Below are 13975 nucleotides of genomic sequence, written 5' to 3'. Positions count from 1 at the left end.
ACATGGGGCTTTGGCGCTGCTGGGAGAAGCGAGGAGCTGGAGAAAGGATGAATTTTGGATCCCACGCTCGAAGGGCTTTTTCACTCCCCCTTTCCCGACATCAGCCAGCAATTTGGAGGGGGAGAGAGGCGGGGGAGCACTCTCGGGAGTACGGTATTGAAGGGGGTATTGATCTTTTCTATCCTCTGCTTACCACCAGGCAATAAATTCGGATCTCATGTATTTCTCACTGGCATCTCTACCTGCTTGCAAGCCTTTAGCACCTTCCTTGTGATCTCTGCATGTATTGCTTTGGAGACATGACTGCACACAGACACACACACTTATCCTGCACACCAAATGACAGCGTTAAATGGAGCCCAATCAATACCTCCCCATGAGAAGTAACATGTTCCCTCCCTACCTTCTGCTGTTGACCGTGGGTGGGTCTCTGCCGCTAATTAGAGACACAGAAATACTGGAAGTATTAGACATAAATAGCACTCTGAAGGCACTTGTCCTTTTTTTCTTTTTTTTTCCTCTTTTTTTTTTCTTTTTTTTTTTCTTTTTTTTTTTTTACAAAAGCTGTTTATTTCCTTGGTCCCCTTCTCTATTTTTCTTTCAAAGTAAAGAAGCCCCTACTTGATCCAAAAGATATTCTACGCTTCAAAACGCGGCAGGTATCTCTGTGGGCATACGTTTTGTGAAGACGGCGCCTCACTCCTACCCTGTGCTCCTTAGGCCAGCAACAATACAGGTATTCCCGAGAGCAGCGATAAATAAACCCAGGAAGTGCGAAGGGATGCCGAGATGCGGGAAGGGCGCGCAGCGGAGCGGGCAGCGGCAGGGCAGGAGCCGGCTGCAGCCGCACGCCGCTCCCCCGCACCCTCCCCGCGCACCCCGGCGCGCTGTCACCTTCGGGCACAAGCGACAGGACAGGTGTAATTAGGGCTGGAAATCCTTTCCTCTCTCTTCTGGAGGGAACTTCCCCACCCCAATCCAATCCAAGCTTTTTCAGGGGATCAGTAACCAACTTTTCCACCTTATCTCCCTATGCAGACTTCCAGGCACTCCTTCAGACACGCTCACGACTTCCCTGAACCGCCAGCGTTTCTGTCCATCCTCCTACACGGGGAGGAACGCTGAGCCCCTCCAGCACCCGTGCGAGCAGCTGTATCTGCAAGGGTTAAACTAGGGAATGTAGCAGGTACAGTGCTTCATGAAAGCATTCATAAAATGTGATGCATAAGCAGTAGAATGGTAAAGACTGCGAGCGAGACTCCGGTGCGGACTGCCAACTTGGTGCCGAGAGCGGCGACTGACGCACGGAATGGATGTGGGCAAGCAGGGCTGCTGCTTCCTAATTCTTCGAGTTCAGAAAGTGGAGCCAGCCAGGCTACTGAAAGGTTCAGAAGCAAGGCGAGGCAATTAGGACGTTCCTTTTCTTGCCTTTTGCTTTTCCTTTTTTTTTTTTTTTTTTAATATTTTTAAAGTATCCTCTTTGTTGAAAACAAGCAACCTGAACGTGAAATAAAACCTACTCACCGGATGAAATTGCAGGAAGCCAAGCGGCTGTGAGCAAAATGCATCCCGACTCCAAGCATATAGTCCATGATCTTCGGCTTCAGGCTAGAGGAGGGCTTTGCATGGTGGTGGGACTTTGAGAACCATCAGCAGTTCTGTGCGGCACAGCAGCAAGTGTAACAGCCCATTCCCACCGCGCGTCCCTCCGTGTGTGTGTAGGGAGAGAAGCTCCAGACCCAGAGACGGGGCGGGGGAGGGAGGAGCAGGAGAGAGGGAAGGAAATCGGAACGGCAAGAGGAGTTGCGGGGAGGGTTAGGCTTTGCTGGGCTTGGGGTGGGATTTTTTGGTGGTGACGGCAGTGATCCTCAAGGATAGAACAGCAAATTGTGGGAACTGAGCAGCGGGCAGGAGGAGAGGGGTTTGCCAGCCGGGCGGGGCAATGGCCGGAGCGCAGCGGGCGGTGTGAGGGGCGCCGGGCCGGGGCGGGCCGGAGAGGGGCGAGCGCGGCCCCGCCAGCGGCGGCAGCGGGGCGGGCTGGGGGCACCGGCCACCTCCCGGGGCTGCTCCGTACCGCTCCGCTCCCCGCGGCGCCGGGATTCCCCGGACATCGCCACCGTCCCTCGGGGAGGGGGGCGGGGGCGGCGGGGCGCGGAGAGCTGCGGAGCGGGGGGAGCGGCATAGCCGGGGGCGGGGGACACACGGTTCGGCCGAGGGCAGCCCGCGGGGCTGGGCGGGCGGCACAGCCGGGGGGGGGGGGGCGGGGGACAGGCAAGGCATGACCCGTGGGCCGGGGCGGCGGGGGGGGTGTGGGGGGGGGGGCACGGCATGACCCGGGTGGCGGGGGCAGCCCGCGGGCCGGCGGCTGGTGGCGCGGCAGCCGCTCCTCCTGCAGCCGCAACGCGGAGAGCCACGGCGGCCGTACCGACCGGGTAAGCGGACCCCTGCGCCCCGCTTCCCCTACCCTCGGCCAAGCCTTTGTGTCAGTTCCTTTCTGTTCCCCCCCGCCCCCCCCAGCAGGCAGCTTTCCCCGGCGCCCGCCCGCCCGGCTGCGGCAGCCCCACCGCCCCGGCCCGGCCCCCTCCCCGCCCCCGACCGCGGAAGGCGGCGGAGCCCCGGCGCGGCTAGCCGGCCTGGGGGCGCAGGGGGAGACAGACCCGCGGCTGTAAACATCGGCGGGGTGGGGTAGGGGGATGAGCGGTAATGTTCCTGCTAATCACCCGTGCCCCCCTCCCCGCTCGGGGAAAGCAAAGCATCCCCCTTCATCCCCCCCTTCCCGGCGCTCCTGGGCTCTCTGTATGGAAATCACGAGCTGGCTCGGTGGAAACATCTCCCTTTTCCTCGCACAGCGGCTCCGGGGTGTGCTGATTGTCAAGGTGTGTGCTGAATGGGGAGGCAGCGCCAGCATTTATGGAGCTTGGGTGTCATCTGCCACCCACCCCCCACCCCCCGGTCCCTCTCCTACACACGTGCTGTAAGCAGGCACGTGCGTTTATGGCTAATAAAAATGTGTTTCCCTATGTATAGTTAGTCTGAGAGCTCAGTACCAATAAACTGAAAGCCAGTCCGTGTCAGGGCACAGCCTGCAGATGAACAAGAAGCTTTGGCATCCTTGCGTGTGAATAAGATAGCCTGGCTGTGTTCACACCATGCTTTCCAGGATCTATAACCACAGTGACCATACAGACTATGTGATGTATACATTGGACTATATGGAGTAACCACCAGTATTGCACTAGCACTTGTCCATTGTGCTACATGTGGTCAAAAGAGACTAATTTCTGTTTAGCTTTTTTGATCAAGAAGGTTTTTGTCTCCTTCCAATTATCTCTTTAAGCACCAGTGTGAAGTGCTCATGTACCGGTGTTCACTTGCCAGCCTGGCAGTTTTATGTTTCCAGAATCTGTTGTGAGAGGTTTGGCAACTGCAGAAACCCAAGATTTCTCTGGCATCACATTGGTTTGTTTGTGTCAGTGTATTTCATCATTTTTATACTAAAGAATTGTGCAGTGGTCTGATCTTAGTAATGATTTAGCCTTCTTTGGGTTTTATTGTCTTTTTCTTTAGAGTGGAGGGAAAAAAAAAGAAGTGAGGGAAAGATGTTATGGTCAGTAAAGGAAAAAATGCAGTGTCCATTTCAAGTGTAGTAGCTGTTAAATATGTAGGCATATGCATGATTCATTACGCAGTTATAAAAACAAAAGGCTTCCCATCTTGCACCTTTGCCTCAGAATACATTTTCTCTTACAGCAACAAGTAGCACAGGCTCCTCCCCCCCCCCCCCCCCCCCCCCCATGCCTTCACCCCATCCTGACAAAATGCCAGTTACAAAGGTCAGCCTGTTTATGTAAAGATCACTGTGTTTCTTTACAAAGACTGCTGCACATCAAGCCTGCAATGACTATCAAATAGACTTTTGGATTCGAGACACTCAATAAGAGTACTGTCCATTTTCTAGAACTGATAAAATCCCAGAGAAAACAAAAGACAAAGAGACATAGTGTATGAATGGGATAGATCAACAGTGCCAGGGTGCACATGGGCAGCAATATCTTCTTAGCAGTGTTTTTTACTGGAAATGCTAGCAAGATCCAATGGACCTTTATATATAAGTGTGTGTGTGTGTGTGTGTGTGTGTGAGATATAAAAAGAGATCTGCTGTTATGCTTTTCTGCTCTTCTCTTTAGGTTTATTGCTTCTCTAGTGATGTCCTAGGCTTAACTTGTTCTGCAGCCACTTCACACCAAAGGTAGGTTAAATCAGACAAGGAGAGTTTTGAATCTGACCAACCTCACCCTCCCAATAAAAGAGGTTGACTTCTCTAGACCTTGACTCAGACCTTTCACAGTTAGGTTCAGTTTTTATTTCATACCATCCAGAGGTGCAGTGGACAGTCTGATCTATACTGTGCTCCCTTTTCCTCCCTGCCAACTTCTCTAATCTAGAGAGCAGTACAACTCTGTTTCCTCAACTAGTATCACCTCTTCTGATCCTTTCCCACTTTAATAAGCATATTCTGCCATTATGCACTTGTGTATATCTGTCTAATACTTAAAGGTTAAAAAAAATTACCTCGGAGTAACAACACAGATTTTCCACTGTGGTCAATTCCAAGACCTGATTGCCACAACAGTTCCATTTTAGCCCTTAAAATAGTCTTGAAGCAGGGTTAAACTGCTGTAGTGGACTATGATGCCTTTTGTTCAATTATGCTAATAAACTATGGCCTTAGAATATAATATTATGAAATCTCATGATAGGGCAGAATACTGAAATTGCAAACAAACCATACTTGAATGGGGCAGAAACATAGCAGCCACCGAAAATACTAAAACCGAGCTTGGGACCCCGTCTTAAATGCGGAGCTGCACAACATCATGTGAGAGGGAAGAGTCCTCCCATGCCAAAAGCCCTGTGGTCCTGAATTACAGGTCATTACATTCCTTTGTCCTGTAAATCTGCATTAAGTAGCAGTGTATGTCTGTGTTGGTAAATGCATATTTCAACAGTGTATCCCATAACATTTTATTTTTTTTTACTTTCTATAATCAGCCTTTTGACCCTCTTTCTTCCAGAACCTGCTGCATGCTTCTCTTTAGCTACTGAAAAATGTATGTAATTTATTAAGCCAGTTCAGCAGTTACCCTTAGTTTGCAACAGGCAAACCTATTAAGCAAACAATACTGTCACCTTCTTAAAGTGCCTCACTTCTCCTAGCTATAATGAATTCTCTGCATGCTACTCTGCTGTAAATTCTCCATCTAAAAATTCCATCCACTACGTCTTTTGTCAGGGGAAACTGTACTTGACTTTTGAAACAGTTGGGAGGAGCAAAATGATAACCTACTAAAGTGCCTTGCCCTTAACTGAAATTATGGTGAAGTAATTAAAGTAGAGCAAAAACGCCTAAGCTCTGGATTGCTTATGTTCTTAGTGTTTTTGCTTGGGTAAGGTTTTTTTTAGAAGTCTGGTTTGAATGTCAAATTTGCATATTCAGCTAGAAAACATAGGGAATGCTTAATTGCCTATGTCCAGTGTCCATATTTAGCTTTGAAAACAATGTGTCACATATTCCTGGGTTTCATTTCTAGTTACTATTTACATCCACAAATTGAACTGTGTATCTAAACAAGTCATTATAGAAACATTATGCTGTATTTAGAATTTTGCTTTATACACATATCAGAGAAACATAGAACTGCAGAACAGCTCAGGTTGGAAGGGACCTCAGAAGGTCGTCTGGTCCAGCCTTTCATGGGAAGGGGAGTCTAGATGAGATTATCTAGCACACTGTCCAATCACATCTTGAAAACCTCCAGCAATGGGGCTCTCCCTGTCCCTGAGGAGGTTGTTCCAGTGAATGATTGTTCTTACTGTGAAAAACATTCTTTCTTATGTTGAGATGAAACTTCTTCTGGTGCAACTTGTACCCATTGCCCCTTGTCTTCTCCATGTAGTTCCTTGTGAAGAGCCTCCATACTCTTTGTAGCCACCCTGTAGGTACTGGGACACTACAATGAGGTCCCCTTGAGCCTTGTCCAGGGAGAAAAGACCTAACTGTTTCTGTATTTCCTCACAGGACACGTTCTGCAGCTCTTTGATCATCTTCATGGCTGCCTTTTGGACCCTTTCCAGACTGTCCACTTTCTTGAATTGTGGGGACCAGAATGGGACACAGTACTCCAGGTGCAGCATGACAAGCAATGAGTAGAGTGGGGTGATCACATCTCTGTCTGTCTTAGTAATGCTCTGCAGATGCAGCCCAGGATCTGATTTGCCTTTGCTGCTGCAGTTACACACTGCCGACTCATGTTCAGCTTGTTGTCCACTGACAACATATTTCAACGTATATTTTTTTTTTTGCTTTAACAGAGATATGATTCACTTGAATAAAATTATATCCACTGACTTTTTCTTTTCTTGCAGAGGAGATTATTTTTAGCATTTTCCAACATTTCACTTACAGGGAATGAACTAGTACTGTAGAATGTCTTTAATTTCTCCCCCAGAATTAGATCTAAGAAATACAGTTTTAACAATGATTGAATACTCACTGGCCCTATCCTTTGGCAGCAGAGGACAAACATAAAGGGGTTACTTTTCTATCATTAAAACACCAACCTTCTGAGATAGGATAGCCTCTTTGAAGAGATGGTATTTCTCTACTGCTTTCAGAAGATACTAACTGCAAGACCTCTAAGCTCACGTGAACTCACTAGGCATAGCTAGACACACGTCTAGAAGGGTTACGACAGCAGTGGAGATGTAGAGGCATGACATTCTCTAGAGTTTGACAACCTACTGCTCCCTTTTCTTTTAAGATTTAAGTTTATTCTGTAGAATCTTCACAGCTGTTACTATCTGTGCAACATATGGGTACTACAGGACTTGCACTGCAAATGCACACAGCAGCCTGAACCAGAAACGATGTCCCTCAATGAACAGAGGGATTTGATGGCTGTACCACGATAGGCATTGTTAATAATTGTAAATTCTCCGTAGCACATAAAGCAAATGACGACTGCTATCATACAGCTTGCTAGGTAAAAATCAGATGACTTCTTTAAAGTGCTCCTAACCTTGACGTTAGAACTGAAGTGTGCAACAGAAAATGAAGTAATTGTCTTCAAATCCATAGGACAGTAATGTGCTACAGTACCGTTACTGACTTTTTAACCTATTTTTTTAAGTTAGGGTATATTTTGGCTATGTTTCCATGAACAATGGCAATGCAGGCATAAATATGGGCCTGGCATTTTCAAAATGAGCTCTGATATATTCAGGTATTCACTTTTTCTTGCTAGATGGATTTAGAAAATCACAAAAGATTCTTACTTTCAAGAAAATGAAAAGATAAAAATAATTGTAGAGAAAAAGGTAAAGGAAGAGATGCATTTGAATTCATGTTGAAGCATGGTGTGGAGATGTTTATACATCAAATGCCTGGTTTTCTTAGGGAAAATTTATCCTCAGTGGCTGTAGTAGCGCAGTACCAGAAGGAATGTCCTATGAAAGCAGTGCAATATTTACTTCCAGTAGTTGATATGATGGAAGTGGAATAGAGGCCTCCGTCCCACAAACGCTGACTTTACAAGCAGTGTGAGAAGCACTGGTCTAATACTTAAGCAGATTTGCAGAGGAATGGAAGTGTATTTTTAGTGTCTTTGTGTTTAAATACAGAAGTCGTGCATCTTCTATCCCTATCTGGTTTTAGTGTTGTCACACAGACTTAAAGTCTGGCTGTTACTGTTGTGTTACTTCCGTGTAGTCAGAGATGAGTCCCTTCCAGACTAGGCAAGGTATTAACACAAGAAATCTCTGTCCCAGAGAGGTCAGAGACTGAAATGCATTTGAATTAATGATGTAGGACAGAAGAAGTGTTGGAAGGGAATAGAAGACTCCTCAATGCATTTTCTGTGGTGCACATAAAAAAGCAAGATCCACTTTCAGACAAGATGAGTTTTTAGAAGGTTGATGGAGTCAAATGAAGTTCTGTTATATCTGATGCCTGGTACAAAAGACAGACTTACTGTAAGTTACAACAAAAGTAAGTCTGTATTCAAGGTGTAAGAGAGCCTGATTAGAATCTATGTACTTTCCCTTTATGAATGTTTGCAGAAGTAAACTATATATTTGCCAGAACATATAAAAGAAATTTTTCATGGACTGAAAAGGGAACAACTGACAGGTACCACTGAAATTTTCAATGCTTTACAGTGTCAAGGAATTACACACTAGAAAGGCAGAGTTTTACAGGGTGGTTATGCTGGGAAGAAAAGGGCATGTAGAGAAAGCAATTTGCATTTGAAAAATAGATTATTTTACAGATACTGGTTCAAATTGATAGTCATTCCCTGAATAACATCTGTTGCATTATCTCAATAGATGTGGTTATCTGCCTTAGAAATGAGATCTGTAGTAAGATTTGAAAATAACCTTTGTTATTATATGTCATTACCTCATAAGAATCAAAATACATGGGCCACTAATGACAATGAACAAGAACAGCACAGTTTCTTGAACAGTCTGTTCAATGCATTTCCAGTCTCTAGCATGCACTTAAAATGCAGCAATATTACAAGCATTTATCATTTGCCTGGGCTATGGAGCTAATGAGATAGAAAAAGCATGAAGAATTTGGATGGATGAACTCCATTTACCTAATTTCCAACTCAAACATAATTATATGAAAACTAAGTAATATATGTATAAAGTCTTTTTTCTTTTTTTCTTTTTTTTTACAGTTCTTATCTTGCAAGAGCTTGGGTTGGGTCATTCTGGTGCACAACAGGTATGTTTTCCTGTTAGCAGCAGCCATCACTGTTGTAATATTTCAACTTCTTCCTGACTGGTGGGGGACCGCTACTAGGAAGACGTCGGGTTCTCTTCTCAGTCACAAGGAAAGGAGGCAGTAAAAAAGATGTCTCTTACATCGTTTATTTGATTATGTTCTCCATTTGTCAAAGCAGTAGAGCACAAAGCCCAAATGTACTTTGTGAAGCACTCTGGAATCTGCTTGGTTTTAAGCATGCCCTTAAAAACTTCAGCAAACAAGGGTGGCTTTATACCTTTGGTTACTCTTTAGCATGTGTTTTGCTGAATCACATGACAACAGTAGTTTATACGTTTTAGGTGGTGCAAATGTCTTTTCCAGAAAGCCATATTTTCAGTTGCATTCATTTGAATGACATAGGAGGAAAAGTAAATAAAATCTTAGGACCTGATTCATAAAACATGCGCATCCAGTTTTGAGTTAGTTGTCTTGATTTTGCTCAGCCTTAGAAATAACATTCACTTTTTGGCAGAAATCTCTGACACAGCGGAACACTAAGATGTGTTCCTATTTTGAATTTAGGAGACCAGACATCTGTTTCCTTGTTTTTTTCAGATAAACCCAGGAAAAGCAACACTGGCAAAATGTATTAACATAGGATAATCTCAGTGTCCCCATTAGTTGTGCACTTCACATGACTAAGTAATAAAAATACCACCAAACAACAGAACCCTAAGGTACCATTCTCATCCAGTACTGTTTGGATTGTCTAGAGGCAGCAGAAGGTCTTCTCAGCTACTGACATTTATCAGACAATTCATTGTCCGTATGTAAGGTAATTGGCAGTTGCTTTTTGAGACAATTAAGCACTTAGAGTCTGAATAAATTTTGTAGCTGACATGTATTAATCCAAATATGGTTGGTATGGAGTTAACCAGTCTGTACCTTACAGTTAAAACACCTGTACCTACAGTACCTTACGTTAATGCTCCAATCGCTATCTACTCTTAAGAAATAACCATAGCATGATTTATATTTTTTTTTCAAATTTAGTAGTCAACACTTGTCTTGTAGTCCAAGGAATTGCATAAATAGCAAAAACCAATGCAGATACGAGTACATGAAGAAAACATTTACAACTTCTCTGATTTCTGAATGAGTAAAACGTTTTCCTCTGTAAAAGTGAAAAATGAGAAAACAAGGACAAGGAAATTTAACTTGGTCTACTCACAAAAATAAGAATTATCACACATGAGTTTTCCTTTCACAATAAGAGAAAAAAAAATCAGTGAAGTATAACAAAATAAACACCTTCAAAACAAGTTACTCACTAGATAAGTGGGCCTAACTCCTGAATACTGCGATTGGAAAAATATACTGACTCAATACCTAGTGTATTTTTTCATAGAATGTTCAAACCTGTTAAGAATACCTAATTTTCTGCAGGCCTCTGGGCTTGTGTGCGATGGTGTGGATGTTCCCGGTGTCGCACGGTGAGTCGGGTCTGTGGCTGCAGCGGTGCTGGCGGCGCGCGGACGCTCCACCGCTGCGGAGTGAGGCTCACACAGTGGCCAGGCTGTCCCCCCGCACCCCACGGGCCAGCAGGAGGGGACACCCCCAGGCCAGCAGACCTGAGCTGACCCAAGGGGTATTCCGTACCGTGCCGTGTCATGCTCAGCAGTAAAACCGGGAGCTGAGGTTTTCCCAAAGTAGCCATTGCTCAGAGAGCAGCTAGGCGTCGGCCTGCTGCTGGGAGGTAGCCAGCGATTGCCTCGGAATCACTTGGGGTTGGGGGTTTAGGTTTTTTTGTTGTTGTTTTTTTTTTTTTTTTTTGGGGGGGTAACACTTATTAAACTGGCTTTCTCTCAGCCCATGAGTTTTTCTCATTTTTGCCCCTCCTATTCCCCCTCCTGTTGCAGAGGAGTGAGACAGTCTGAGTAACTGAGTGAAGAATGCCCGGGTGGGGGCTTGGCTGCCTTCCCCCTCAGTTAACCCCCTACAGCCCCCAAGGCCAGTTTTGGAAACGTAAGTTGTTCTGCCTCAGCAGTTGTTGAGTTTTTGAAACGGAGAATGGTCTTGCCTGCCAAATACTGTAGCTCCACACAGCTATCTTTTTTTCAGTAATCTCAAATTCTGTTAAATAAATATTTATCTATGATCCTAAGAAATGTAGGAAAGCACAGAAAATGAGAACAAAAACTTAAGAAGGTGGGAGTAGATTCTCATATGAAAAGTACTAATATTATTAAGCTGGCTTTTGCTGCGATGTTTCGTTCCCTAAGTAGCTGTCAATAATCATGGGTCTTTGCTGGGTCAGTTTTCTTTCTTTGTGTTTGTCCTTTCACTTGGTCATTTATTTCCTTGAAAACTGAACACGGTTTGTAATTTTCCTGCTACTCTACTTGTGGCTGAACACACACAAAAATGGGGTATTCACAGAAACATGGGGGCTCTGATGGCCTCACCTTGCTCTGTGATTTTGCTGGAGAGTATATATGGGAGCAGTGAACCCAGCAGGGGTTATGTAGAGCCCCTCCCTGCTGGAGGTGGGTAATAATATTTATTGCTATTTGGCATCTTAAGTGAAGCTAAAGTCTTATGTAATGCAGGTAGAGGTTTATTTGGGAATGTAAAAGGCTTTAGCATCTTTCAGTAAGAGCCCGTGGGACCCCATGCATATGTGAAGTGGATGTGACCGTGCAGCATCCAGCTTGCTTTGGTTGTAGAAAGACTGTGTCTCCATCATCCACTCAGGCACGCAACTGATAAGTATAACTGAAGGGTCTTATCACTGCCTTAATCCTCCATCCGCATTGCCTGCTATTACCTCTCATGCTCACTTGTTATGCTTTGATCCTAGTGAAGCTGGAACTTTTTTGGTTAAAGAATTCTGGCTTATTGTAAGTCTGCACCCATGGCCCCTGCAGGGCTCCAGTACTGCCCTGTAGTATCATGAGAGTATGGCAGGAGAGGAGAGCCTGCTAACCTGTAGAATGCTATCACATAGAGATTGAATATACCTGTAAGACCAGCTGTTTATAACTTGGAAATATTTTATGTGGTTTGTATTTAAAGAATTATTAAAATGTGAAAACCCAAGCTTGTATGGAATTACATATTTTTCATGTCAGCAAAATTAGATCGTAAAATTGTTCCTGATTTTCTTGCAAATTAAAAGTAACCCAAAACTTACAAGGTTTTGATTAGAATAATTTCTGTGGCAAAAGTAGCTAACAGTTCAGACACTAGGTCATTTCAGTTTTCAGTGGATATTTGAGTTACCGAGTCATCCTTTTTCTGAACCACATGGGGCAGGCACTTGTTGCTGGATCAGATCCTCTATACCCTGCCTTGCAGATTGCTGGATAACTGAAGGAAGCCTGCTAACTAAAAATTGTACTCTAGATCTGAGAAAATTTTCTGATTTTCATCTTTACTTTCTATAGGTCAATTTCTGACAAATTTTACCAGGCATTTCCCTGATAACTTGCAATCAGCTTCAGATGTAAATACATGTAAAGACTGTGTTTTAACTGCACATAATATAAACCTGCCATTAAACTAAAAAAGCATATGTAGACTCATATCTTTCAATTATTCCAAAATGCAAAATTCTTCTTATGATAACAAGCCCCTTTCATTTCTGGGAGCCTGTGAAGAAATGCACTTAGCAACATATATTGATGGCCACCAGATCTTAGGGGTTTTTCAAACGTTAAATGTTTCTGTAGAAATGCAAGAAAAATGTCTCAAATATATTTTTAACATCCCATTCTTTCAGCACTGCATTTCATTCATCTCATATGTTTGCATGCAGATGATCTTATTCTGCAACGTACTGTATGCAACAGTTGAGAAAAAGGGGCTTAATAAATAGTCATATTTTATACTTGTCACAGGTAATTGTGGTGCACTTTTCAGTGGCTTAGTTAAACAATTTCTCTTCCTGTAGGGCTGTAAAGTTGGTAAGCAGCAAAGAAGAACTATTCAAAGTTTGCCAATGTATCCACCGTTTATAATAGTACTGGGAGCATTTTCCTTTCTCAAATCAGCAATTAGAACAATGAAGTCATTTTAAGTTATGCCGTTTCTCAATGTGCTCATTGCACAGTAATTACTGCATCATCACCTGCAACATCTTGCAGTGCTGGAAAATGAAAGCCATTATCCTAAGAAGTTTTCTGTAGGATTTTTCATTCAAGTTAGCTAAAGCACATGCAGAGTGATCCTACTAGCTTCTTCATTAAAATCTGCTCCTACACCCAAAGTGATTCTCATCCTATTCAGACGCTTTCCTGTATTATTTAGAGAATCCTCTCCTAAAACATGTCGCTACAATGACTGGTGTCTCTGGCCAATCTTAAATAGAGTCCTATTTTGGTCACAGAAAACTTTTCCTGGAGGTAACTACATACGCTCTCCCTCTCCTCCACAATCACAAATATTTAAACCTCGGTCTCTAAGTAGCTTGCAAAAAGATTCTTTAAAAAGTCTTTTGGTAATGTATCATCTTAAAGGTAAAATTTCAAAGCACATTCACAATGACCTAAGTCTTTAACCATTGAAGCTGGTAAAAAATGTACATGAATCATGCAGAAAGTGCTCCATGTACCTCCTGTGACAGAAATAATTTATACTTGTGATGGGCTGACCTTGGCTGGCTGCCAGACGCCCACCTAGCGACTCTCTAACTCCCACTCTCCCAACAGGACAGGCAGACAAAATAAGCAGAAAAAGCCTGTGGGTTGGGGCCAAACATACCTGATTTGGGGAAAATTAATTTAATTTATTGCCAGTTAAAATCGAGTTGGTAAATCAGAAACAAAGACAGAATATCAAAATAACACCTTCTCCCCCTGCTTTTTCCCATACTCGACTTCAGTCCTTTATTCTCAGCTCCTCTACCGCCTCCCCCACCCCCGACCAGCCCAGGATGGGCAATGGGGGTTGTGGTCAGCCCATGACAGCTCCGCTCTGCTGTTCCTTCCTCCTCACACTTTCCCCCCTGCTCCACCATGGTCTTCTCTACAGGCTGTGAGGGAATCTCTGCTCTGGCATCTCTTCCCCCTCCTTCTTTACTGACCTCGGTATCTGTAGGGCCGCCTATCACACTCCTCTGCCTGTCCAGAATTTTTGCCCTTTCTTAAATACGTTTTCAGAGAGACACCACCTGCATTGCTGACAGGCAGCTTTGTATATGCC

General features: G+C 44.2%; 1 protein-coding gene across 2 annotated transcripts in view; it reads right to left on the bottom strand.

The window, feature by feature from the left end:
- The window catches only part of BRINP3 (BMP/retinoic acid inducible neural specific 3), a 207247-nt gene extending 205112 nt beyond the window's left edge, over positions 1-2135 (bottom strand). For both annotated transcript variants that reach the window (XM_040611115.1, XM_040611116.1), the window contains exon 1: positions 1525-2135. Coding sequence is in view for 1 of the 2 variants with exons in the window: in XM_040611116.1 (XP_040467050.1) it covers positions 1525-1592 (68 nt within the window). In the remaining variant the exon portion in view is untranslated. The remainder of the gene's footprint in view (positions 1-1524) is intronic.
- Positions 2136-13975: the final 11840 nt, after the last annotated feature.

This window comes from Falco naumanni, chromosome 11 (genome assembly GCF_017639655.2).
Source record: "Falco naumanni isolate bFalNau1 chromosome 11, bFalNau1.pat, whole genome shotgun sequence".
In the NCBI taxonomy this organism is placed as follows: domain Eukaryota; kingdom Metazoa; phylum Chordata; class Aves; order Falconiformes; family Falconidae; genus Falco; species Falco naumanni.
Note: the sequence above shows the minus strand (reverse complement) of the source record. Positions and strands in the feature narration are given on the sequence as shown.